Source organism: Gadus morhua, chromosome 6 (assembly GCF_902167405.1).
Source record: "Gadus morhua chromosome 6, gadMor3.0, whole genome shotgun sequence".
NCBI lineage: Eukaryota > Metazoa > Chordata > Actinopteri > Gadiformes > Gadidae > Gadus > Gadus morhua.
Window position 1 is genome coordinate 21,540,577 of NC_044053.1, and position 22,962 is coordinate 21,563,538.

A 22,962-nucleotide genomic window follows, 5' to 3' on the forward strand; every position below is an offset into this window, starting at 1 on the left:
GTATGTATGTAATGGCCAAAAGGGTTAAATAGGTATACAATTGACACTCCATAATAATTATATAAGCAGGGCGGGGTACTCCCATTTACTATTAATTAGAAGGGTTTCGATTGGCGTGCTCCCATCATGCAACGGGAGCTCCCCGCTAGTGGGAAGCCAGGGCAGGTTCTCCACTCCTCTCGGATGATACGGTGTTACTGTTCCTTTAAGAACCTGCTCAGACGCAGCGTTCAGGGTAGACGTCGTTCGGTCGCACTCGCACCTTCCCGGACTAGGATGATCCTCCTGTAGAGGTTCATTCATGTAGAGGCCCGCACCACAGCCCCTCCAACCCGCGAGACCAACTATCCTACTCAGCCCATAGAGGTAACAAGATATATATATATCTATGTACCTTCGCTGACTTATGTTTTTATTAAATTTTTAGATTGTGTTTGTTTTGTATAGGCTTTATCAGAAAAGGCCTAAATTATAACCGGCAAAATTTGGAACTGTTAGAATTTGAAGAAAGGATACTATAAGAAGGATACTATAACAAATATAACCGTGAATGATGAAAGCGCATCGAGTCGTCGTAGGTCGGGTCGATGGTCCGGTCCATACGGGTCGGTCCATACGCAATTCGTTTTCCTACCGTAGGCCTACTATTACAACAATAATAGGAATTGTGTTGAACATTGTGACAACATAATTCATTTTGCGATGCATTCGTATGCGATAGTGGCGTTACCACACTGTAGAATACAATATTGCGTAATGATATCAGAAAGGATCTCGTAGGTGAGTCGCCATGTCATTAGAGTGCCGTCATCGGATGTTGCATCTCTACAGGGAAGAGGATGAGCGGCTTATCGTCCGGCTCTTTTAGAAGGCCCGTCCGTAGCCAAACTATCGACTTTTGGTTACAGTCTACAAAGAACCAATGTCCCATGTAGGCCTATGTATGTAAGTGTGTTTGTGTGTGTGTGTGTATTATATATATATATATATATATATATATATATATATATATATATATATATATACACAGAGAGTGGGGTAATATGAGCCAATTTTTATTCATGTTATAGGCAAGGAAAAATAAGACGTAAGAAAAAAGAAGTAAAATGAAAACATACCTTTATTTCAAGATGTACCATGTCAATCAAAATGATAGGAATGCATCTATGACATAGGTCTGTGAAAATATGACTTCTCAAAAAAGCGGTATTGTGGCTCAACTTGCCCCCGCCTAGGGGTAAATTGAGCCATCTGGGGGCAAATAGACTAACTTTTCCAAGTTGATTGCATTTTCCTATTCCAAGTAGTCTTATATATTTGCTTAAGATAACTTAAAATGTATTTCTATGTGTATATATGTGTGTGCGTGTGTGTGTGTCTGTATTAAATCAAAAGACTGGTATTTCAGGAGGTTTGTATGACTGCTGTCTTTTAAACAATTGTGTCTATTTGTTAAAGATTCCTTTTTGCATTGCGCAATTGAGCATTCAATATTTCTGTTAACATAGATACTGAAAACAGAAAGTATCCCATTGACAGTAGTTGTTTGCTGTTAAAAACTACTCCTTATACAAAACCATTGTTATGGTCACCAACAGTTTTACAATAAAATAATGTCCAGTTGGAAAAAAACAGCCTATCCTTTTCTTTTTGCTTTTTTAAGATTAATTTTTGCATTTTTATGCCTTACAGGTAGATAGAGAGGAAGGTATGGGAGATAGAGGAGAGGACATGCAGAAATAGACCAGGGGGCAGGATTCGAACCCGGGTTGCTGCAGTCATGACTGGCCCCATATGGACGCGCTCTACACAGTGAGCCACCGGGGCTCCCCAGAAGCACATCCTTCTAACTTCGTTGTGCCTTGTTTCTTTCAGGATTGCGTTCCTCAGGGGCATGGGCACGAGGTGATCGTGTGAACACAACCCCGCCCAGTCACTGTCCATTCAACTCCGTAGCTATGGCAACGTGTGCGACCGGCTGTGCGCCGGCGGTGCGCCTCTGCCAGAGGCTGAACCGCCTGAAGACGCTGGACGACGACATGATGGCCACGTCGCTGAAGCGCTGCCTGTCCACCCTGGACCTGACCCTACTGGGCGTGGGCGGCATGGTGGGCTCCGGCCTCTACGTCCTCACAGGCACCGTGGCCAAAGACATGGTGGGCCCGGCCGTGGTCATCTCCTTCCTCTTCGCCGGGATCGCCTCCTTGCTGGCCGCCTTTTGCTACGCAGAGTTCGGTGCGCGCATCCCCAAGGTGGGCTCCGCCTACATGTTTACATATGTCTCCGTGGGCGAGATCTGGGCCTTCCTCATTGGCTGGAACGTGATCCTGGAGAACATGATTGGCGGTGCGGCGGTGGCGCGGGCGTGGAGCGGCTACCTGGACTCTATCTTTAACCACTCCATACAGAACTTCACGCAGACGCACATCATGCAGTGGGACGTCCCCTTCCTCGCCCATTACCCAGACCTCCTGGCGGCGGGAATCCTGGTGGTGGCCTCCTTCTTCATCTCCTTTGGGGTGCAGGTGTCCTCTTACCTAAACCACATCTTCTCCGTCATTAGCATGGCGGTCATAGCGTTCATCCTGGTGTTTGGCTTCATGCTGGCCGACCCAATCAACTGGAGCCAGAAAGAGGGAGGCTTTGCCCCCTTCGGGCTGTCTGGAATACTATCAGGCTCAGCCACTTGCTTCTATGCCTTTGTGGGTTTTGATGTCATCGCCTCCTCCAGTGAAGAGGCCAAGAATCCGCAGAAAGCGATCCCTATCGCTACAGCCATATCCCTCGCCATAGCTACCACAGCCTACATCCTGGTCTCCATGGTGCTCACGCTCATGGTACCCTGGCATTCACTGGACCCCAACTCGGCTCTCGCGGACGCTTTCTTCCGCAGGGGTTACAGTTGGGCTGGAATTATTGTGGCGGTTGGCTCAATCTGTGGTAAGTGTTCCTTTATTTGTCCAATTGACCTACAACGGCATGATCTGATTCAAGTACATATATTCTCTGAGTACTCTGTCTGACCCATAATACTATAATAATACTCTGTCCTCCTGGTTTCCAGCCATGAACACCGTGCTCCTCTGCAACCTCTTCTCCCTCCCTCGGATCGTCTACGCCATGTCGGAAGATGGGCTGTTCTTCTCCTTTTTCGCCCGGGTCAACCCCATCACCAAGGTCCCCGTCAACGCCATCCTGGTGTTTGGGACCCTGATGGCCACCATGGCGCTGATATTCGACCTGGAGGCCCTGGTCCAGTTCCTCTCCATCGGCACCCTCCTCGCCTACACCTTCGTAGCGGCCAGCGTGATTGTGCTCCGCTTCCAGCCGGAGAAGACCAGTGCCAAGGGTACGTCCTCCACCTCTCCCAACCCGGCCGCCGCGCCCTCCCCGGTGGCCCTTGAGACCCAGACCATCACCGAGGGCGCGGGGGAGATGAAGGAGTACGAGTCATTCTCGGATAAGCTCCAGTTGGTGGAGAGGTCAGAGAGCCAGGAGCGGCGGGGCGTGGGGCAGCTGAGGGCCCGCTGGGAGCTCTACCTGGGCAGGGTGGTGGGGGACTTTGAGCCGGGCGAGGTGGTGGCCTTCTCCGTGCTGGCCATGATGGTGAGCGCCGTGTCCCTCTGCGCCGTGGTGGAGTTTGGGAGGAGCCAGCTGCAGTTGCCGCTGTGGAGCTTTGTCACACTGCTGGGGATCTTCAGTGTGGCCTTCCTGGGAAGCCTCTTGTTGATCTGGGCCCACGAGCCACAGAGAAACCAGAAAACCTTCCAGGTTAGTTACTGTTGAATCACCATAACACGTTATGGTGATTCATAGCAAATACTCTGGACAATGGCAAACATCACCTGATCATCCTGCTAAAGTAAATCATTCTGCTCACCCAATTGCAATGGCCGGCAGTTTATAATAGACAGTGAATATACCCTTCTTTGTAAAGCTAATGATGGGAGTCGGCAGGAAATTTTGCAATATTATAGTATGATTTTCTTTCTGAATTTTATATTTTCTGTGCCGTAACCTATGTGTGTAAAGTTTGGGGTCTACAGGACTGTCCGTGACTCCCATTGTTTAAATATGAAACGGTCATAAAGCACAGAACAAAGGTTATGTGAATCAACCATAGGCGAAGACACTGAAGTACTAAAGTATTACAAGACGGCCAGACACAGATCTGGCAGACTCCATTTTTGGGTCAACCTTACGTACAAGTTTTGCAGAAGCACAGATCTCACATCCCCTTCTTAAAGTGGCAGGCCTCGAGGACTCTGTTTAGTTCTCTTTAGGGAATCGGCCATGCCCTCTTTGGGGGAATAGCCACTGCTAGGTGATGGAAAACACGTCAATAACTGTGCCATTTGGGATCTGAATGCATGGAAGGAGAGTCACCTGTCACCTCAGTTTTTACCATTCATTATGCTGCCATTCATAGGCTCAATCACCATGGTGTTGCCTCATGGATGATAGTGATTCAGCTGAAGTTTATTCAAATAGAGATCTTTTGAGATCCTTGTAGATCGCCGCTTTAAAGCATGACGTGTTTTCTTTCCTCCAGGTTCCCCTGGTCCCGCTGGTCCCCGGTCTCAGCATCCTCATGAATGTTTTCCTGATGCTGAAACTCAGCGCCCTCACTTGGGTTCGCTTTGCCATATGGATCGCTATAGGTAACAAAATCTGCAGTATAACTCAACACAATCGTATGAATTCATGATCGCTCTCTTACTTGAAATACCACATTACCCCATTCTCAGCCACCCCATGATCAGATTTGTGGTTGAGGTTTCAGTTTTGAAGCGAAAAGTTTCATCTTCTGTGTTCCAATGCTTGTCCTTTAAGATTATGCAAATGTACACCTTTTTAAGGTCCCACAACAGTATTCATGAATGGAATCTATTGAGTAGGAATATAATTATTTAGTTTATTGAAGGTTCAAGCAAAAAAAACATGTTTGCCTCATTAATAATTAAATATCAAATGAAGCTTTGCTGTGCCCTGTGGAGATGAGTGAAATTACCTCTAATTAGTCAACGGTCACAGACGCTTGCTCACATATATGATTATAAGGCTGTTTAATATAGGATAAGTGGGAGAACACGATTAACTCTTATTAGCCTAGCTCTTCTCTGCACCAGTAAACCATTTAAACACGCCTGTCTGACCACAGCAAGTTTCAAACTTGCATATATCCTGAGCGTTTAACTAGGCAGAGCATTTGGATTAGCCTGAGTAATCACGTCCCTTGAGAAAGCAACATTTCCCATAAACGGCTTTAGCATTAGGATGGCTTTTACACCTCGACTGGCTAACACCACGGTGTCACCAGCCACCAAGGCAATCACCAATGACACAGGTCCTTCAAAGTCTTTGAATTAGAATTAGGTTCGGCTCGCTGATCGATGCCTGCATTAGTGAGATTTGTGTTTTGCTCATAGTTTTCTTCTCCTTCCCTCTCTAGGTCTGTGTGTGTATTTCGGCTACGGCATCTGGCACAGCAAAGAGGGCATGCGGGAGCTCCAGCCCAAAGACATGGCAGCCAGATATGTGGTTCTGCCCAGCGGGAGCCTGGTGGAGACGGTGCAGTCTGTCCAGCCAGACGGACAGGTGGACCCCTCGGCCCACCACGCCAACAACTCCACAACCCCCACCACCACAGCTGCCGAGCAACCGGGAAGGACGTGATCCATGCCACGTCATCCGTCACAGCGGGCCAATGTTATCCGTGTCCCCCGTTCTCTGTACCGCTGCATCTAGCCGCTCCCTCGATGAGCCTGTTTTCTATTGTGTGCCTGTCCCTGAAACTCCGTACTGCCACTGTTCTCTCTCTGTCTGCTCTGCATAAACCAACGTCCCACACTGAGGAGAACGGGGCGATGCACACCGCTGCGTCCCCATGAAGCACATTTAGAATATTATTAATATATAACATTTAGTGTTATATTGGAACCTAGAGAGCTTTTATGACGTTATTATATCTCTCTGTATCTCTTCAGGTGTGGAAAACCGTCCTCTTAAACCAGCTCCTTCGTTCTAGGGTTTCCTGTTTCCCTTGCCTGTCATGTAACCCGTTCTCAGCATTACTTTTGTCAAAGTCTCAGTGTGTTTGCAAGTTATATGGTGCTTTATTTGTGACAAACTGCACTCTGTGCTGTCAAGTATACTCAGTGGATGCTGATCTTAAAATGACCAAAAGGACACTATGCTGGACAGGAGATTTAAAGTTTGACTTTCTTATATTTTATATTATTCATTATTATATTTCTAGCATGTTTTGTTGAAATTATAGAACTTGATTTTCCTTATTTGAATGTTTTGCACTCACATTGATCCTAAGAAACAATCATGTGTCTTTCTCTTGGTTGAAATGTGTAGTCCGTCCCTGTGTTTCTCCCACCAAAGTTAAGTTAATCAAATATGATAAACGCTATACTATTTTTATACTATATCTTTTTTTCTATTGTAATTTCACAGATGCTTCAATAAGGCCATTTTACAGCACATACATCCATATCATCACTTGTTCTGTGTTAATTAGACAAGTGATTGGGAATTCAATCCCTGTTTTAATCCCTTAACTCTCAACCCATGACCCCTTTGAGAACTTAATGTTGAAGACTTTTTTTCTTCCACTGAGTTTTCCCAAATATCATTAAAATGGCAGCCCACCCTTCTAAATATATGGGCACAAATCTATTGCTTAGAATGTCCATACAGTTCAAATAATAGCAGACAGTGGCTTATGTTGTTTTGTCAGTGGTTCCTCTCTCATCCCCCTTTGCGGCATTTGTAATCCGGCAGTCCTGTCTGCTGCTAGGCAGTTTGACCTAGATAATCAACATGTGCATGTGTGACGCTACGTGACAAAACGTTGAAATAACAGTATAACAAACAACACGCTTTAGGGAACTTAACTTTGTTGTGGTTTTTGTTTTGTTTATCTTCAACAGCTGTTTTTGTCTAGTTGTTTATTCCTCCATGGCCCTGACAAGGCCCTCTTTCACCCAGATAGGACCCGTTTATAACATCACTCTTTCTAGATGATCCATATATGTGATGGATATTTTTGTTGTGATACACAAAACCAATGGCCTTAACAATGTTTAGGTGCGCGAGACTTCCAAAGCATACGAGATTGCGGTTTCATTTGTTCCGTATTTACTAGAACAGTTCACATGGTATAATTTCAGTGTTTTAAATGACAAACAAATGAAATAAGCATGTACTAACTGTACCACAACATAGATGATTAAACAAAAAACAATGTATTAGGGCATTGTTCTGTAAAGTAAAACAGTCAGTTTCAAAGGACCATGTTTTAACAATATTGCACAATGTAACTTTGATTGTTAGCTCGGCATTGGCACTGCTGTGCTTCTTGTCTATGTATTTTGTCACCTATTTAAAACGCTGTTCATCATTTGTGCCAGCAAGCACAGTTAAAAGCAAGTTCTTCAAAAATGTTCTTACTTATTAATAGTACTCTCTGTAATCACACATTGAAATCTCAACTTTCTGTTGTATAACGTTACAACTGTATTGCTAAATAAATGTTTTTAAGCATCATTCAAGATCATGGCGCAGTCTTCTAGCAAAGTCCAGAATCCTACAATATACACACACAATATGTATGTATATATATGCTCAATGCCATAATTATACATGTTTTATCTCAATGTCTGCTAAGTGAGCTAATTAAGATTTCAAAATCAAAATCCACAAAATAAGTTTTGTTTTATAATTATTAACGACACATGCCAAGACAAATTACATGCTTGATGTTGCAGCTTAACTGTTTTAAGGATTAACCTCTTGAGAATGTGTTCAACTAAATCAGGGGATCAGTCATTCAAAGTTGATATGTTTAGTTGAATAAATTGATCATAACTCAAATTTATTGCCAGACATGAGTACTTGGAGATTTGTTTTGCACTGAAAAGTTACTCTCATACATTTGATTAGAAGCTTGTCATACGGTCAGGTAACACACGTTACTTGGATTACTAATCAGCAGCTCACATTTCCATTTGCAAATATCATTCATCTGCGAAGTGAAACTCAAAATATACACAGGAACATATAACTTTCAGGAAAATGTGTGTGTGTGTGTGTGTGTGTGTGTGTGTGTACCCTCTCGTGTTTTCTCTCGAAACACTGTTGAAAGACGACTCCAAAAAGTTAACGAAAAAGACTGCACGAATGTCATGCGCTTAGGTTGCCATGGGAACGTCATTTCACAGCAGAAGAGCCTGATAACCAATCTGCCCGCCCACCTGTGTGGCATTGTTTGTGACATCCAAGGCTTTCGGGGCTAGTTCTTTAGTTCTAATGTAAGTCATTCACTGAAGCCAGTCCTTTTAATGCACCACTGCACACTGCTACCTGATAGGGCTCTTTGCAACATGTGCACTGTGGCGTCACTAGAGGTATCCACATGCAACACCATAACATTTACACGCTACGAGAAGTCAAACCATTTTCGAAAAACCTAAAGACACCAAATGAAATGAGACACTGATTAAAAATTTGATATAATTGATAATAGAATTGATGTATAATAACCCAATGACATGAAAATGGTTATGCTCTATTAATGTAGCAGTGAGGTGTAACATTAAATATTTACACTAACATTTACACACAGACAGGTTTCACCTATTCCCTCGGTTTGCTGCAGCCCGGTCCGCCAGGTAGGCGTGGCGTGTTTGACCTAATGTTTTGAATCTCCCGGAACCTCGTCCTCTTCCTGTTTTGCTCTGGAGGATGTGCCCGTTCAGCAGCAGCAGGGCGGAGGAAGGGGAGGAGCGGGAGGCGGTGGGGCTGGCTCGAGTGGTGGCGATGGATGAGAAATCGTCCCCCCAGCCAATATAATTTGGGCCACCTTCTCCTCCACCTGCCCCCATTCGCGGGTCGGGTTTCAGCTGCGCTGCTCTACTGCTGCCGCCCTGCCTGTGATGAAAAAGGAAAGGTCAGCACACAGTGAGCTTTTCACAGCAGCAATATACCCCATGATCATCACAAGCATTGATGTGATCACATCATTGCAGCAAGAGAGTCTGTATGCGAGCAAGTAAGGACTTACGGCGAACTGAAACACTGTGTCTGTTTGGTTTCTACTCGATGGTCCCCCGAAGGAGATGTTTGTGGTGATCTGTACTTAGGTTCTTCAGGTGAGGAGCCCTACAATTAATTGTGAGTATGAGTGATATTATACTATTATTAGGTGATAGCGTCACTTTCAGTCATCAACAGGTCACGTGATAACAGCGTGTCAGAAGGGGGAAACATTGGTATACATAACATATTATGACATGGCATTACCATGGTAACTAATACCTTACCATAGTAGAAATATATCTTTCATTTAGTGTCACAAGGCTGTTGCGCAAAGTTGTATTTTCTTTTTCCAGGAGCTCGATTCGGATGTGGTTGGCCTCTAATTGCTGCTCCATGTCGAAAAGCACATTCCCTGAGCCTTCGGAAGATAAAACACAACAAAAAAACGATATTGTAAGTGTATTTTGTAGTTCATACAAACTAGGCTGTAAAGTTGTTTACATTTAGTAGAAATAAATGAACACTTGCTTATGGTTGAGGCCTTTAGAAACTAGTCACTTACAAAGACAGATGATGAACAAATAAACACAGATTATTGTTGTGAAGCAACTGAAAAATAAACGTCCTCATATTCTGGCGTCAACGGAAATCAATGAGAGCAACTGAAAACTATGCCGGTTTGAAACTAAAACTGTGATTCTGAAAAAGGTATGAATGCTGTCGAAATTTCATCTGAATGGTAAACGGCAGAAAATTGACTGAGTCACGATGTCTTAAGTAATTGAAGTTTCAGAATGGGCTTCAATGGGACCAAATGTAGAAAATGAATATGACGGTTTGAAACTAAATTGACCTCGACTGATTCTGAAGAAGGTTTAAATGATATCGAAATTCCGTTTGGATAGTATGGAAGATACAAGTGTGTAAATTTGTTAAATGGTTAGAACAAAGGTAAACGGTTGAAAATTGATTTAGTTACGTCTTAAACAGTTAAAGTACCATAGGAAATGGTTGACTCCCATGTTAAAAGAAAGTGGAAAAAGCTGAATAGTTTAAAAGTTGAAAGAGTTGAATAACGCTGATAGATAGCGATCATGTCGACCAAAAAACGGGCGGAAGAAGAATAAAAATAAAGATTTCAATATCTAGAGTGTGAATGCTACAGGATTTACACTAATAAACAACAAGGCCTTACTCTGAGGCTGTGTCAGGTGCATGGTGGCGAGTTCTGGAAAGGCCACCAGCAGTCTCTCCCTGTGGCTGAGATCCTTCACTTCTCCGTCCAGACGCCCCACGATGCTTTTCAGCTCTTCCACCTGAGCCTCCAGCAGATCCTTCTCCCCCTGGAGCTCAGCGCACAAGACCTGGGAAAGAAGAGGGAGAGATGTACTTGTATTATACCGGTCGTTGAGTCGTTGACCAGCATCCACAGAAGACAGGCAAAGGTTAAGGGTTCACCTAAGGCAGCAGATATGGGCACATCTAATGACGACCAGGCCTGCCATATCAAGCTTGTTCATACCCCCATCCAACTACTCTTTACTCTTTACATAGCCTGGCGCCTCAAACTGTATTTAATTTCCTACAAGCTTAGCCTTGCATAGATGGTGTATATCTGGTTTACAACTTTTTTTAACTGCAATGGTTTGTTGTGTTAATTGTGTATAATGTCTGTGTTTTCTGTTGAATGAACTGATATTGTCTGCACACAAAGATAGCGATTGGAATGGCACCTGCTGGGGGGCGGACTGATCCAGCAGTGTCTTCTTCTCCTCTGTCACGTGGTTCAGTTGATCCTGGAGCTGGCTCTGCCGCGCCTCGCTCTTCTCCAGCTGGCTCTGCAGCTCCTCCCGCTCCTGGTCTAGAGTCTCCATCCTCTCCACCAAGGACTTTTCCTGGGCCTGCATGGACTGGAAGGAGCATTGGGTACCAGGATGAAACCTCAACACAACGTGTTGATCTAGTCACCATGGAGAGGTTTTCTAGGTTTGACTGTATTTTCAATAGTCTGATAATCAAACGCTTGATTGATAAATCTGAATACTGACTGAATACGCTCAACTGCTTCAATGTAATCAAGAAAGTTTTTAGGATGATCTAAAAGCCGGTGGGATTGGACCACTCACCACTTGTTGATGGCAAGCGCTCTGATACTTGGAAGACTCTTTGTTGAGGCTGAGCTGCATGTCAGCCATCTGACTTTCCAATAGCTGGGTCCTTCCCTGCAGCTTGAGGTGGGCCTCTTCTGCTGTCCGCAAGGCCTTCACCATCTTCACCAGACCGCCTTTCTCCCTCTCTACCAGGGAATATGATGGTCCAAAATAGTGTTTTACATTTACACAGAATGAAACATAACAAACACAAACCTAACAAAAAAATGTAACAACTTACCCAGCGTATTCAAACTTTCCAGTTGTGCAGCTAATTCCTCTTTCAATTTAGATATCTGGTCTTCAAAAATGGAATTACCTGCAACAAACCATCCATTAAACATGAAACATATAACCAACCAACAAGCTTATAGGTTGCTCTCTACAACATAAGGGGATGTCACTGTACTCCTCAGCAGGCGTTGTTGTTCCTCTTGCAGCCTCCTCTCTTTCTCTGTCACGGACCTTTGCGCTTCCCGCAGTAAAAGCTCCATCTGGCGTTTGCTGGCGAGGTACTTTTCCCTTTCCTTCTTCGCACCCTCCTGTGCTCTCTCCAACCGATCCTTGGCTTTTCCCCCCTCTTTCTCTGCGGCGGTGAGCCTATCGGTGAGAGGCTGCACTGTCCCCCGCACCTCCCTGAGGTGTTTCCCCAGCCGACCCATATCCCTCCGCTGCTCCCGCGCCCACTGGGCGAGGTCACCTGCGCTCAGGTGTCCAAGCTCCACCGTGTCGTCCACAGCGACCAGGAGGGGCTGCAGGGAGGAGGGCAGGCCCTCGCTCTGACACAGCTCCACCAGGCAGTCCCCGGTCTGCCTCAACACACACTGCACCTGATCGCAGGCGTCACAGGGGACGAGAGACGACTCCACCGTCTGGCAGCTGACCTTGCGGGTGGGGGTGCAGAGAACCGTAGGCGAGGGACGGAAATTAGGATGGGTGGGGACAGCGTTGACTTCATTATTTGCAAAGGAGTGGAGGGAACTTGAAGAAGACAATAAAGATGCACGTGAAGATTGACTCCCGGAGTAAAGAGACAGTGAGTGTTTTTTTTCTTCACAGTCCTTTGGATTTATTTTAGTTGCTCCCTGGCTTTCTTTAAATGCATCCTGTTAAAGGAAAAAAACATCCAATTCAAGAATGTTGAACAACCAAATGCATATGTTTTGTTTATGAATACGGTAGGTTAAAAAATGCTTGGTGTACCTTTAGGTTAGCAAGTTCAATTAAATTACTCCAATAATGCCTGACAATCAGACCGACTGACACACATCCCTGCTTCTGACTGTGCTCACTGCTTGGTCCGCTCCTCAGCTGCACCGTATAAAGACTGAAACTTTGCAGCAGCAGCAATAGCCTTGCTCAAGAGGGAGAGACACTATTAATTATGGCCTTGTACGTTTCATAATTTGATGAGCTGTTGCGACATTTACCTGTCAATCACCAGCTCCAGCAATACAATGTAGGAGTACTGGTTGAATTCATCATCCCCTTCAATGTGGTCATACTGCTCCAGCAGCGAGACCAGGTCGAGGTTGCATGACAGCTTGTCAGGGAACTTCCAGGAGGAACAGCGTACAGGTCCCGTCCTGGAGAACACTTCCAGAATGGCCCCCTGGAGGTCGATGAGGTCTTTTCTGAGACTTTCAACACTATCTCGACTCCCTAGAAAAGGACTCATTTTCGAAGACTGAGATTAATCTTCCTAACCCATCCATAGAGGGTAGGCCCAGTGAAGTAACGCTTCCTCGCTGGTAGATTGTTGACGCTGCATCTCCATAGCGACTTCCACAAAGAACTCCAAGTCCCATCATTCTTAGCGTTGTGATCCCGGAAGTAGTTGACCTTCATTGAGAGTGGGCTGACGAACACACGACGCGGTAAGTTCTTTAGTGTGGCTGAAGCAAATGTTTATATAACGTTCTTATAAATGTTCTTTATCCATGTTCTGTAAACGTTTCCATCGCGTCTGAAAACGGTGGGTGCTTATTTTTTCGCAGGTAACCTTCTGCCCCACACAAAGAAGCAGCCATGCCGCCCGGGCCTGTAGCGATCGTTCAGCCTGAACCCAACATCCCGGTAAGGCTAGCAGGCTGGCTAACGTCGCTGACCATTCAGCGAGAGAAACAGTGTGAAATATGCTATTTGGTTTTAATTCCATCCCAAGATGGAGCAGTTTCCGTTGTAATGAGCTATTGTTACCCTTCATAGGTTAACGAGACTGAAATTAATGGTTAATGTGCACTGCATTTTGTAATGACGAGTGTTTTTTTTTATATTTTATATTCTTCATGAGATATATTTTTTACACTTCATTTGTGACGATGTGAAAAAAGTTGTGGTCTTTATTTTGTCTGCCTCCTTAGTAATACGCTGTGTTGTATTGCCTTGGACCATCATTGCTATGCTGATGACACGCAAATCTATGTATCGCTATCACCAAATGACTATCGGCCCATAGATCTGCTGTGCCAGTGCATTGAGCAAGTGAAGGAATGGATGTGCCGAAATTTCCTTAAACTAAATGAGGACAAAACAGAGATAATTGTATTTGGTCCTAAAACGGAAAGGCTTAAAGTAACCCAACACCTTCACTCTCTGTCCCTGAAAACCTCAATCAAAGCCAGAAATCTAGGGGTTATCATGGATTCAGATTTACATTTTGACAGTCACATCAAATCAGTTACAAAATCGGCATATTATCACCTTAAAAATGTAGCAAGACTTAGCGGGCTCATGTCCACCGAAGACTTACAAAAACTTGTACATGCCTTTATCACTAGTAAGCTTGATTACTGCAATGGTCTCCTCACAGGTCTTCCAAAACAAACTCTGAGGAAGCTTCAGCTTGTTCAGAATGCTGCTGCTAGAGTTCTAACAAAGACCAAAAGATTTGATCATATCACACCAATTCTGAAATCGTTACATTGGCTTCCTGTAGGTCAGAGAATTGATTTTAAAATCATGTTGCTAACCTATAAATCCCTACATGGTTTAGGCCCAAAATATTTAACTGATATGCTTCCACTACATCAGCCTTCTAGACCACTAAGATCCTCTGAGACCAATCTGTTAATTATCCCCAGAGTAAACACAAAACATGGGAAAGCAGGATTTAGTTACTATGCAACAAATAGCTGGAATAAACTCCCAGAGGATTTAAGACTTGCCCCAACTCTGAGCACCTTTAAAACAAGACTGAAGACTTTTATGTTTGCTATAGCTTTCTGCTAAAATCTTAAATACATTGCACTTTCTAAAAAGCTTTTTTAACTTTGCCTTTATTTTCTATTTTAATACTAAAATGCCTTTTTCTATATTAACCATTTCTTTGCATATGTTTTTCTTTTACTTATCTATTATTTTATTTTATTGTATGACAATGTTTATATGTGAAGCACTTTGAGTCTGCCTTGTGTATGAAAAGTGCTATATAAATAAAGTTGCCTTGCCTTGCCTTGCCTTGCCTTGGGCGTCAAATTGTTTCTTAGTAAAGAATTGGTTGTTTTCCTGTTTGGTGTGTATCTCATAACTTATATTGTCTCTTACCAGAATGATGAACCTGTGGAGGAAACACCAGCTACTAAACCTATAGTTGGTATTATTTACCCGCCCCCAGAGGTCCGAAACATCGTCGATAAGACAGCCAGCTTTGTTGCCAGGTTTGATACTCCCGATAATGTTGTGCAGTCATATATTTTAAATGTGTAATTTGATGATAAACTAACGACTGCTGCCATTTCACAGAAACGGACCCGAGTTTGAAGCTAGGATTCGGCAGAATGAGATCAACAATCCCAAGTTTAATTTCCTCAACCCCAACGACCCTTACCATGCCTACTACCGCCACAAAGTCACAGAGTTCAAGGAGGGCAAGGGACAGGAGCCATCTGCAGCGGTGCCTAAGGTCATGCAACAGCAGGCCCTGCAACAGTCACAGCAGCAACCTCAAAAGGTACAGACACACGTATGCATCAATATTAATAATTTTAGTATCCTTAAAATGACAAGTTTAGTACATTTTTTTATTATGTTATCATAGCCCAGGGCCTGAAAGTAGAAGGCGTTATCGTTAGGGCTGTATCTATTCCAATATATATACTTATGTGAAATTCAATATCCAGTATTGAAATGTAACTGTAAAACTCATTTTTTGCAGTCCCAGGTGATTCATGAGGCAGTGATCCCCAAAGAACCGCCCCCTGAGTTTGAGTTCATCGCCGATCCTCCGTCCATCTCTGCGTTTGACCTCGACGTCGTCAAGCTCACCGCCCAGTTTGTTGCCCGTAACGGCCGTCAGTTTCTTACCCAGCTCATGCAGAAAGAGCAAAGGAACTACCAGTTTGACTTCCTACGGCCCCAGCACAGCCTGTTCAACTACTTCACCAAGCTGGTTGAGCAGTATACAAAGGTAAGCAGATCAAAAGCTACAAAACTTTTTGACGTCATACTCCCGGCGAATGTGTTGGATTGACCACTTTTCCACGTCTCCCCTTGCTGTAGATCCTCATCCCACCCAAGGGCCTCTTGCAAAAGATGAAACGGGAGGCGGAGAATCCAAGAGATGTGATGGACCAGGTAAGCCTGCTCCCAGGAGCTTCACTCATTCAAATTGTTGCAGCGTGATGACCACTAACATCTGCTGCCTTCAGGCCGCGGTCACTAGCGTTTTCAGTTGTAAAGAAGAAGTTATAACTTCTCAATTTCAACAATTATTTATTTAGAACCTTTAAAAACCACACAAAATAAAGCCCCTCCCTATCTCCATCTGCCCTCCCAAACACATTGCTGTTTGTTTTACATCCAGTGTCCATCTAAAGGTACACACAGAAAGAAAAGAAAAATCTGTCAATGGACCTCATTCGGGCGGGATGTATAGAATCAATCACCAATGTTAGCCTTCTTGTCCCGGTCCGACACTCTTTACATGAAATATCCAGACGGCTACCTTTTGAATTGTGACACTTTCACCCATCTTGATTGATAAATATAACGGCAGGCTACATATTATAAAATGTAGGGCCATATGAAATCCGTTTTATTTTTTTCCAAATTCTGTTTTTTCCGTTTTAATTTTCATTAATTCCGTTTTTACACTTAAAATCATCAGAATGAGTGTCAAATAAGTGCGAACGAATACAATTTAATCAGAGAGACTACATTTATTAAAACATCACAACATTGCACTGTTTTTAGTGCTTCAAATAAAAACATGACATCAATATTAAAGTGCTTATAAACTCTTTTTTTATAAACTCAAATTGTTGTTTGAAGGGGCGTGCCCTGGCTACGGCGTTCATTGTTTTTCATAGGGATTTTGGACTTCAAGTGGTCATCGCACGTATCTTTGCGTTTCCAATCGATAGTATGTTGACATATTCTACAAAACACCTGAGTGATAGAAGTGTTTTGGATATTGTTCGGCTCTGAATTTGGGGTTAGAACCGAATTACGGGCGCTTCAACTTCTTCTTCGGCTTCTTGTTAGGAGCGGGACCTATTGTTTGCGTGGTGGACCGGGGATTTTTTTTTAACATTATTGTGCGAGTGACTGCTAAACATTCAGTGACGTTAATGTCACCTGTGTTGTTTCCCTTTTCCCTCGAAACTGAATTTCACCAAAATAATGGCGAATTCCGCTGCATATTGTAAATGTGACGTCTGATGTGCCTTGTCCCTGTTGCATGTTATATGTGCTGAAGAACAGGAAACTGCTGGAAATCAGTTATTTTACTAAGACAGGCCCGTTTTAATTTGTAACTTTGTTACTTTTAATACTTTCCTGCTTAATAAAATATCAGTTGATTCCGTTTTTATTGTCCAATTCCGTGATTCCGTCCGCGTTTTCGTTATCGCGGATTTCATAGGGCCCTAAAAATGCAACCGGTGAGGTGGATGCCATGTAATCATGTAAATAAAACCTTTATGGCTGTAAAATCCTTCAGATTAATTACCGCACATGCTGCATCCTAAGCAAATGTAGTACATTGTTGTTGCACCTACATGTTGGCGCATTAACTTTCACCGTAATGATTAGGGCTGTAACGATACGCGTATCAAACCGAAAATCGCGATACTCAAAGCCACGAACCTGTCTCGCGGTGTGAGAAGGCAGAAGCGCAATATGCCCTTTCTAACTCTTCGGTCAAATTGTCCGATTGAAATTTGCTAATAATTTGTCTAAATAATAGTCTGCTGACAGCGCCCCCTCCTATCGATGCCGTAAATATGTGACGAGATCCCCTCTCTGTGATCACAGCTCTCCGTGGCTACGGAGGATTGCATTTCTCCACAGCCGTAGAAGTCCTCATATGAACGACATTTATCCAGAGTGGGCCAAGCGCGAAAAAAATTGCCTGTGTGATCCTGTCTCTATTGTTTTGTGTGATATGACTGGCAGTTTGTCTGCTTATAGGTCGGAATGAAGCGGCCACCGATTATTGACAGGATGGGTACTTTATTCTACCGGACTCGTTCGCTTCTTCACTAGACACACGCGCTACCGCTCGCTCTCCTCGCTCGTCCACTCACTCGCTGACGTCACTCACACACGCATACGCACACTGCCATTCTCGCGTATACATATATGCTACTCGTAACACTATGCCTCGTTATTGCGACGTTCATGTTTTTCCTCATCTATTGAAAGTTAGGCTATTAAACATGTTGCATTCTATACGGCCTGATTATGTCATTATTTAAGCTACATAGCCTAATAAGAAGCGCTAATAAGGATATTTGAATAAACCAACCAAACAGTTAAAGGGGCCCTATTATGCCTACCAGCAAAAAGCATCCTCCAACTGCAATCTTTGGTTATTTCTTTATTAATTTAACTATACTTTAATAGTATTCTTTCGGTTCAAATCTGTTCAGTGTTCCAAATTATTTGTAATCAAATGTTACATTAAGATAATCGGTATTTAAGTGTTGTTTAAATAAAATGCTTTTTAAATTTAAAAGAATCGTGGGATGTATCGAACCGTGGGTCAAAAATCGTGATACAAACCGAATCGTGAATTTGTGTATCGTTACAGCCCTAGTAATGATGCAATAATAGTCCAATAGTAATACAAAAGCAGTCACTGACCATGATCAACTCCTTCATGATGGTTCATTTAGTGGCACAGAATTCTGTCCGGAACATATAGAACACTGAGTAAAACCCTGATGACTCGTTTGTCGAGCCGTTAGACCCTGTTGGACACAGTAGACAGTGGTTGATTAACCACATCCACTTTGAATGTATGAACATGTTCTCCTGTTGGGATACGGCTCACCAGGGACTGTAACTCTGCCTGTTTCTAGGTGAAGTACCGTGTGGAGTGGGCCAAGTTCCAGGAGCGCGAGAGGAAGAAGGAAGAGGAGGAGAGGGAGAAGGAGAGGGTGGCCTATGCACAAATCGACTGGCACGACTTTGTTGTGGTGGAGACTGTGGATTTCCAGCCCAACGAGCAGGGTAGGTGGAAGCCGATACTGTTCAGCAAAGGTTCTGATGTAACTCATTGGACATGTTAGCTCTGTCTCAAAGCCCTGGCTGCAGCCTTCATAGCACTGACATATGAAGGTGCCTCTGTTAGTGGTGCACCAATTGATCGGACACCAAGCATGATCAGCCGATACGCCCTAAAATCAGTGGTCTCCTGATGAACTTGACATTTTCCGATTGCAGGGGCCAATCAAATGACTAAAAAAGGATTCGACACGACGTGCCGTCATGAGTTTCAGTCATTAAGAGCCCCCTAAGAATATTGTAATTGAGTAACAAAACTGTAGCCTTCTGTCCTTCCCGGTTACACATGAAAGCTTATTTTTACGAAGCAGAATAGTCCCATAAGACGGCGGCTGGCCGGGCTTTGAGACCAAGCTATTGTGTAGGAAAATATTATAGGCATGAAATTAACGTCATATTTTTTTCTCATATATTTGTTTAATTTTGAATCCTCAGGTCACTTCCCTCCACCCACCACACCTGAAGAGCTCGGCGCTCGCATCCTCATCCAGGAACGCTACGACAAGTTTGGGGAGAGTGAGGAGGTTGAGATGGAGGTGGAGAGCGATGACGACGAAGACGGGCGCGAGGATCGCAATAATGGCCAGCCTGCGCAGCCGGACCAGGACACCCAAGTGCAGGACATGGACGAGGTTGGAAGAAGAAGGCACCCTTTATGAATACAAGAAAATATGATTGAACACTTGATTTGCCAGTGTGTAATGCCTTCCTTGATCTCTCCAGGGATCTGATGATGAGGAGGACGGAATGAAGGCTCCTCTTCCCCCAGACAACCCCATGCCCCCTCCGCTGCCTCCTACGCCAGATCAGGTCATCATCCGCAAGGATTACGACCCCAAAGGTATCCCCGACTAAACTTAAGACATAACCCCTTGAAAATGACCTTTCTGGTTAATCATCCTCTGGTTAAAAAGTCTAGTCTTAATCCATTCTACCAGCCTTCTCAGTGTCCTGTTACAAAGGTTGCTTATCCATTCATGTATGTGGACACTCCCACTTGTGAAAAACACAGAAAAGGGCAGATTTTGATAAGGCTTGTAATGGCTAATCACACTCACACCTGGTGGTATAAAATCACCCCTTTTTAACACCTCGCTTCACTTGTTTGTAGTGTTATTGTCTGTGTTTCCTGTTCATACACTGACATGGTCTACACAGAAAGATAGTAGTTTGATTTGACCATGGAAAAAGCTCACCGGTGCACCAAGTAGTACCTGCTGGGGGTGGGTTGACCCAGGAGGTGTATGATGGATAATACTTTCCCTTGTTTCAGCCTCCAAGCCTGCGCCCGTGGCCACAACCCCGGATGAGTACCTCATCTCGCCCATCACCGGAGAGAAGATCCAGGCAAGCAAGATGCAGGAGCACATGCGTATCGGCCTGCTGGACCCCCGCTGGCTGGAGCAGAGGGACCGCAGCATCCGCGAGAGGCAGATCGAGGACGAGGTGTACGCCCCGGGACAGGACATCCAGAGCAGCCTGAAGCAGCTGGCCGAGAGGCGTACCGATATCTTTGGTGTGGAAGAAACGGCCATCGGTAAGAAGATCGGAGAGGAAGAGATCCAGAAGCCAGAGGAAAAGGTGAGCTTCCAGAACACACTTTTCTCAAAAGATTGCAACTCTGCCGATGATCTCCATTTTGTTTTGAATCTGTGACTTCGTACTTAGTGTGTCCGTCTCATCCCATTCGTAGGTCACTTGGGACGGTCATTCTGGTAGCATGGCGCGTACACAGCAGGCCGCCCAGGCCAATATCACCCTGCAGGAGCAGATCGAGGCCATCCACAAGGCCAAGGGCCTGGTGGGAGAGGATGACGGCAAAGAGAAGATTGGCCCCAGCAAGCCCCACGAACTCCGTCACCAGCCTCCCATCTCCTCCCCCATCCTACCCAGACCCAATCTCCCGATGCAGGTGCCTCGGCCACAATCTTCCGTAAGTTCACACCGTCTGGACAAATCTTTGTTTGGTAAAACCGTATTTATAGTCGCCTTGCGTAAGGACATGAGCGAGTGTTTATCCAAAATGACGCTCTTGGCTCATGCAGCGTTTTGATGCAGACCACGCAGCGAAGCATGTGAAGTACCAGAGTCGAGGGCTCTATGGGCTCGTCCATAGCAACGTTATGGCTAATATAGACATGCCGTGGCCATGCTAGGACAGTCTGTGCACTCCATAAATGTTGCGTCAGCGCTACTGTAAATGATGCTTTACCTAAGATCTACTGGATGAGATTGTAGTGTAACAAACATCAACGCTAAATGTTCATGTCCAGATGCTGCCTCCGGTGCGTACCACCCTGCTCTCTGCCGTGCCGGTTCTCCCGCGGCCACCCATGGCCCCCGTGGTGCGCCTGGCCTCCGGGCAGGTCCTAACCCCCATGCCGCAAATGATGCACAATCCCCGCATCAACGTGGTGCCCATGCCTCCTTCCAACCCCCACATCATGGCTCCCAGGCCGCCTCCTATGGTGGTCCCTTCTGGTAAGAAAGACGGTGTTATTGCTGTGTTTGAAGTGAATAGAAATACGGGAACTTTCGATTATCGTTTTTTCAGGGCAGATGCCGATATTGGATTAATATAGGACAGATATTATGTACCAAATTGGATATTATGCAATGCAAATCGAATATATGAATTATGTATTTGAGAAGATGTATAGATGATTAAAAGTGAAGCAGTTGAGTTAAATGGGCATGCTAATGATTAGAATTAGATAAAGCAAATCAGTTTGAAATCAAAGCCTAACTTTTAAAGGATTTTATTTGGCCAGTTGGATAAGATCAAAGGTTAATTGTTGACATTGTCATTATGTTATGTACATCAGCCATGAATCTCTGGTTCAACTCAACCCTTCTCGTTGTGTAGGTGTGTTCTGAAATTGGGTAGTTGGCGATCAATGACATATTTTCAAAAATAGCATTTTGAATTTCCCATAGCTCTTTGTGAGGGTTAGTTCATCAGTTGATGAGGAGGATCACATCCTAGCTGAGCATTGCTGTGCCACAGTTGACTCCATATTGGCATAGGGGACACGCATTGGGTTCAATATCTGTCGGTGGATGACGTGCAATGGCCAATACCTGATTGCTGATGCTCATCTTGCTTCTGCCCCGCCAGCCTTCGTCCCCGCCCCACCAGTGCCCCAGCCACCGGCCCCCGCACCCCCGTCCCACCCACCCCCTCCTCGTGACGATGAACCCATGAACAAGAAGATGAAGACTGAGGACAACCTCATGCCCGAAGAGGAGTTTCTGCGCAGGAACAAGGTCGGTTAGACTATTCTATGTTCTGTGTTTTGGCACCGTGTTTAAAGCCCTGGCATCCCATTCCATGATATCCTTGAACCTGATTATAATACATTTGTCTCGACTCCAGGGCCCTGTGGCGGTTAAAGTCCAGGTTCCTAACATGCAGGACAAGACCGAATGGAAGCTAAGTGGGCAAGTGCTCAACTTCACCGTTCCACTAACGGACCAGGTATTATGTTTACTTTTAACGGTTCATACTCTGTCTCTAAAGCTAGAGTACATAGTTCTAACGTGAATAATGTATTCCCTAGGTATCTGTTATCAAAGTCAAAATCCACGAGGCCACAGGCATGGCTGCTGGAAAACAGAAGTTACAGTACGAGGTAATTCATCTTTTTATTCTTTGAATATCTACAGTCTCATCTCTAAGGTTGCAATTGATTAATTGTGTTGTCTTTTGTAATTTCTAGGGTATTTTCATCAAAGATTCAAACTCCTTGGCTTACTACAACATGAACAATGGTGCAATCATTCACTTGGCCCTGAAAGAGAGAGGAGGCAGGAAGAAGTGAAGCAGGCATCCAGGGAAATGTATTCACAATGTTTAACCTGATTTTTTTCTTTTATTCGTGCCCTGCAATATTGCCCCCCACGATTGTATTTGGGTTTTGGTTTATAGCATCAACAGACAAAAAGAAATCCCACAATATTTTAACATGGATTCTGTCTTGTTCCCTTTGTTTTAAGTCACCTGGCTTCAGTTGACTTGATTTGTTTATAACATCAACAGACCAAAATAATGCCAACAATATTTTAACATTGATTCTGTCTTGTTCCCTTCGTTATTAGTCACATCTATTCGGTTGTCTTGATAAATGTGTTGTGAAGTGGTCAGTTAGTTTAGAGTGTAATGCTCTTGAACTCCTCAATAAAGGACAATACATGTATCTGTGTTTATTAATTGTTATGTCCTCCATATTTTTTGCTCTAAATTTTGATACGGATC

At 44.3% G+C, this 22,962-nt stretch overlaps 3 protein-coding genes across 3 annotated transcripts; 2 read left to right on the plus strand and 1 right to left on the minus strand.

Annotated features, from left to right (window-relative positions):
• The first annotated feature begins 72 nt into the window (after positions 1-72).
• slc7a4 (solute carrier family 7 member 4) lies at positions 73-7,557 on the plus strand. Its single transcript, XM_030359797.1, has 5 exons — positions 73-366; positions 1,876-2,940; positions 3,065-3,771; positions 4,553-4,661; positions 5,453-7,557. Exons 2-5 carry the CDS (start codon positions 1,959-1,961, stop codon positions 5,674-5,676), a joined length of 2,022 nt encoding a protein of 673 aa, XP_030215657.1. The 5' UTR covers positions 73-366; positions 1,876-1,958; the 3' UTR covers positions 5,677-7,557.
• A 158-nt stretch (positions 7,558-7,715) lies between these two features.
• ccdc157 (coiled-coil domain containing 157) lies at positions 7,716-12,976 on the minus strand. Its single transcript, XM_030359796.1, has 10 exons — positions 12,629-12,976; positions 12,402-12,552; positions 11,608-12,304; positions 11,440-11,517; positions 11,175-11,344; positions 10,782-10,958; positions 10,244-10,412; positions 9,333-9,466; positions 9,074-9,171; positions 7,716-8,940 (listed from the first exon to the last, which is right to left on the minus strand). Exons 1-10 carry the CDS (start codon positions 12,874-12,876, stop codon positions 8,643-8,645), a joined length of 2,220 nt encoding a protein of 739 aa, XP_030215656.1. The 5' UTR covers positions 12,877-12,976; the 3' UTR covers positions 7,716-8,642.
• On the plus strand, positions 12,931-22,903 carry sf3a1 (splicing factor 3a, subunit 1). The gene is made up of 16 exons (XM_030359795.1): positions 12,931-13,075; positions 13,196-13,274; positions 14,748-14,857; positions 14,943-15,150; positions 15,355-15,606; positions 15,699-15,773; positions 18,503-18,653; positions 19,143-19,339; positions 19,431-19,548; positions 19,981-20,288; positions 20,401-20,640; positions 20,981-21,188; positions 21,826-21,974; positions 22,084-22,185; positions 22,268-22,339; positions 22,427-22,903. The coding sequence occupies exons 2-16, from the start codon at positions 13,227-13,229 to the stop codon at positions 22,526-22,528; spliced, it is 2,340 nt and encodes a 779-aa protein (XP_030215655.1). The 5' UTR covers positions 12,931-13,075; positions 13,196-13,226; the 3' UTR covers positions 22,529-22,903.
• The last annotated feature ends 59 nt before the right edge of the window (positions 22,904-22,962 follow it).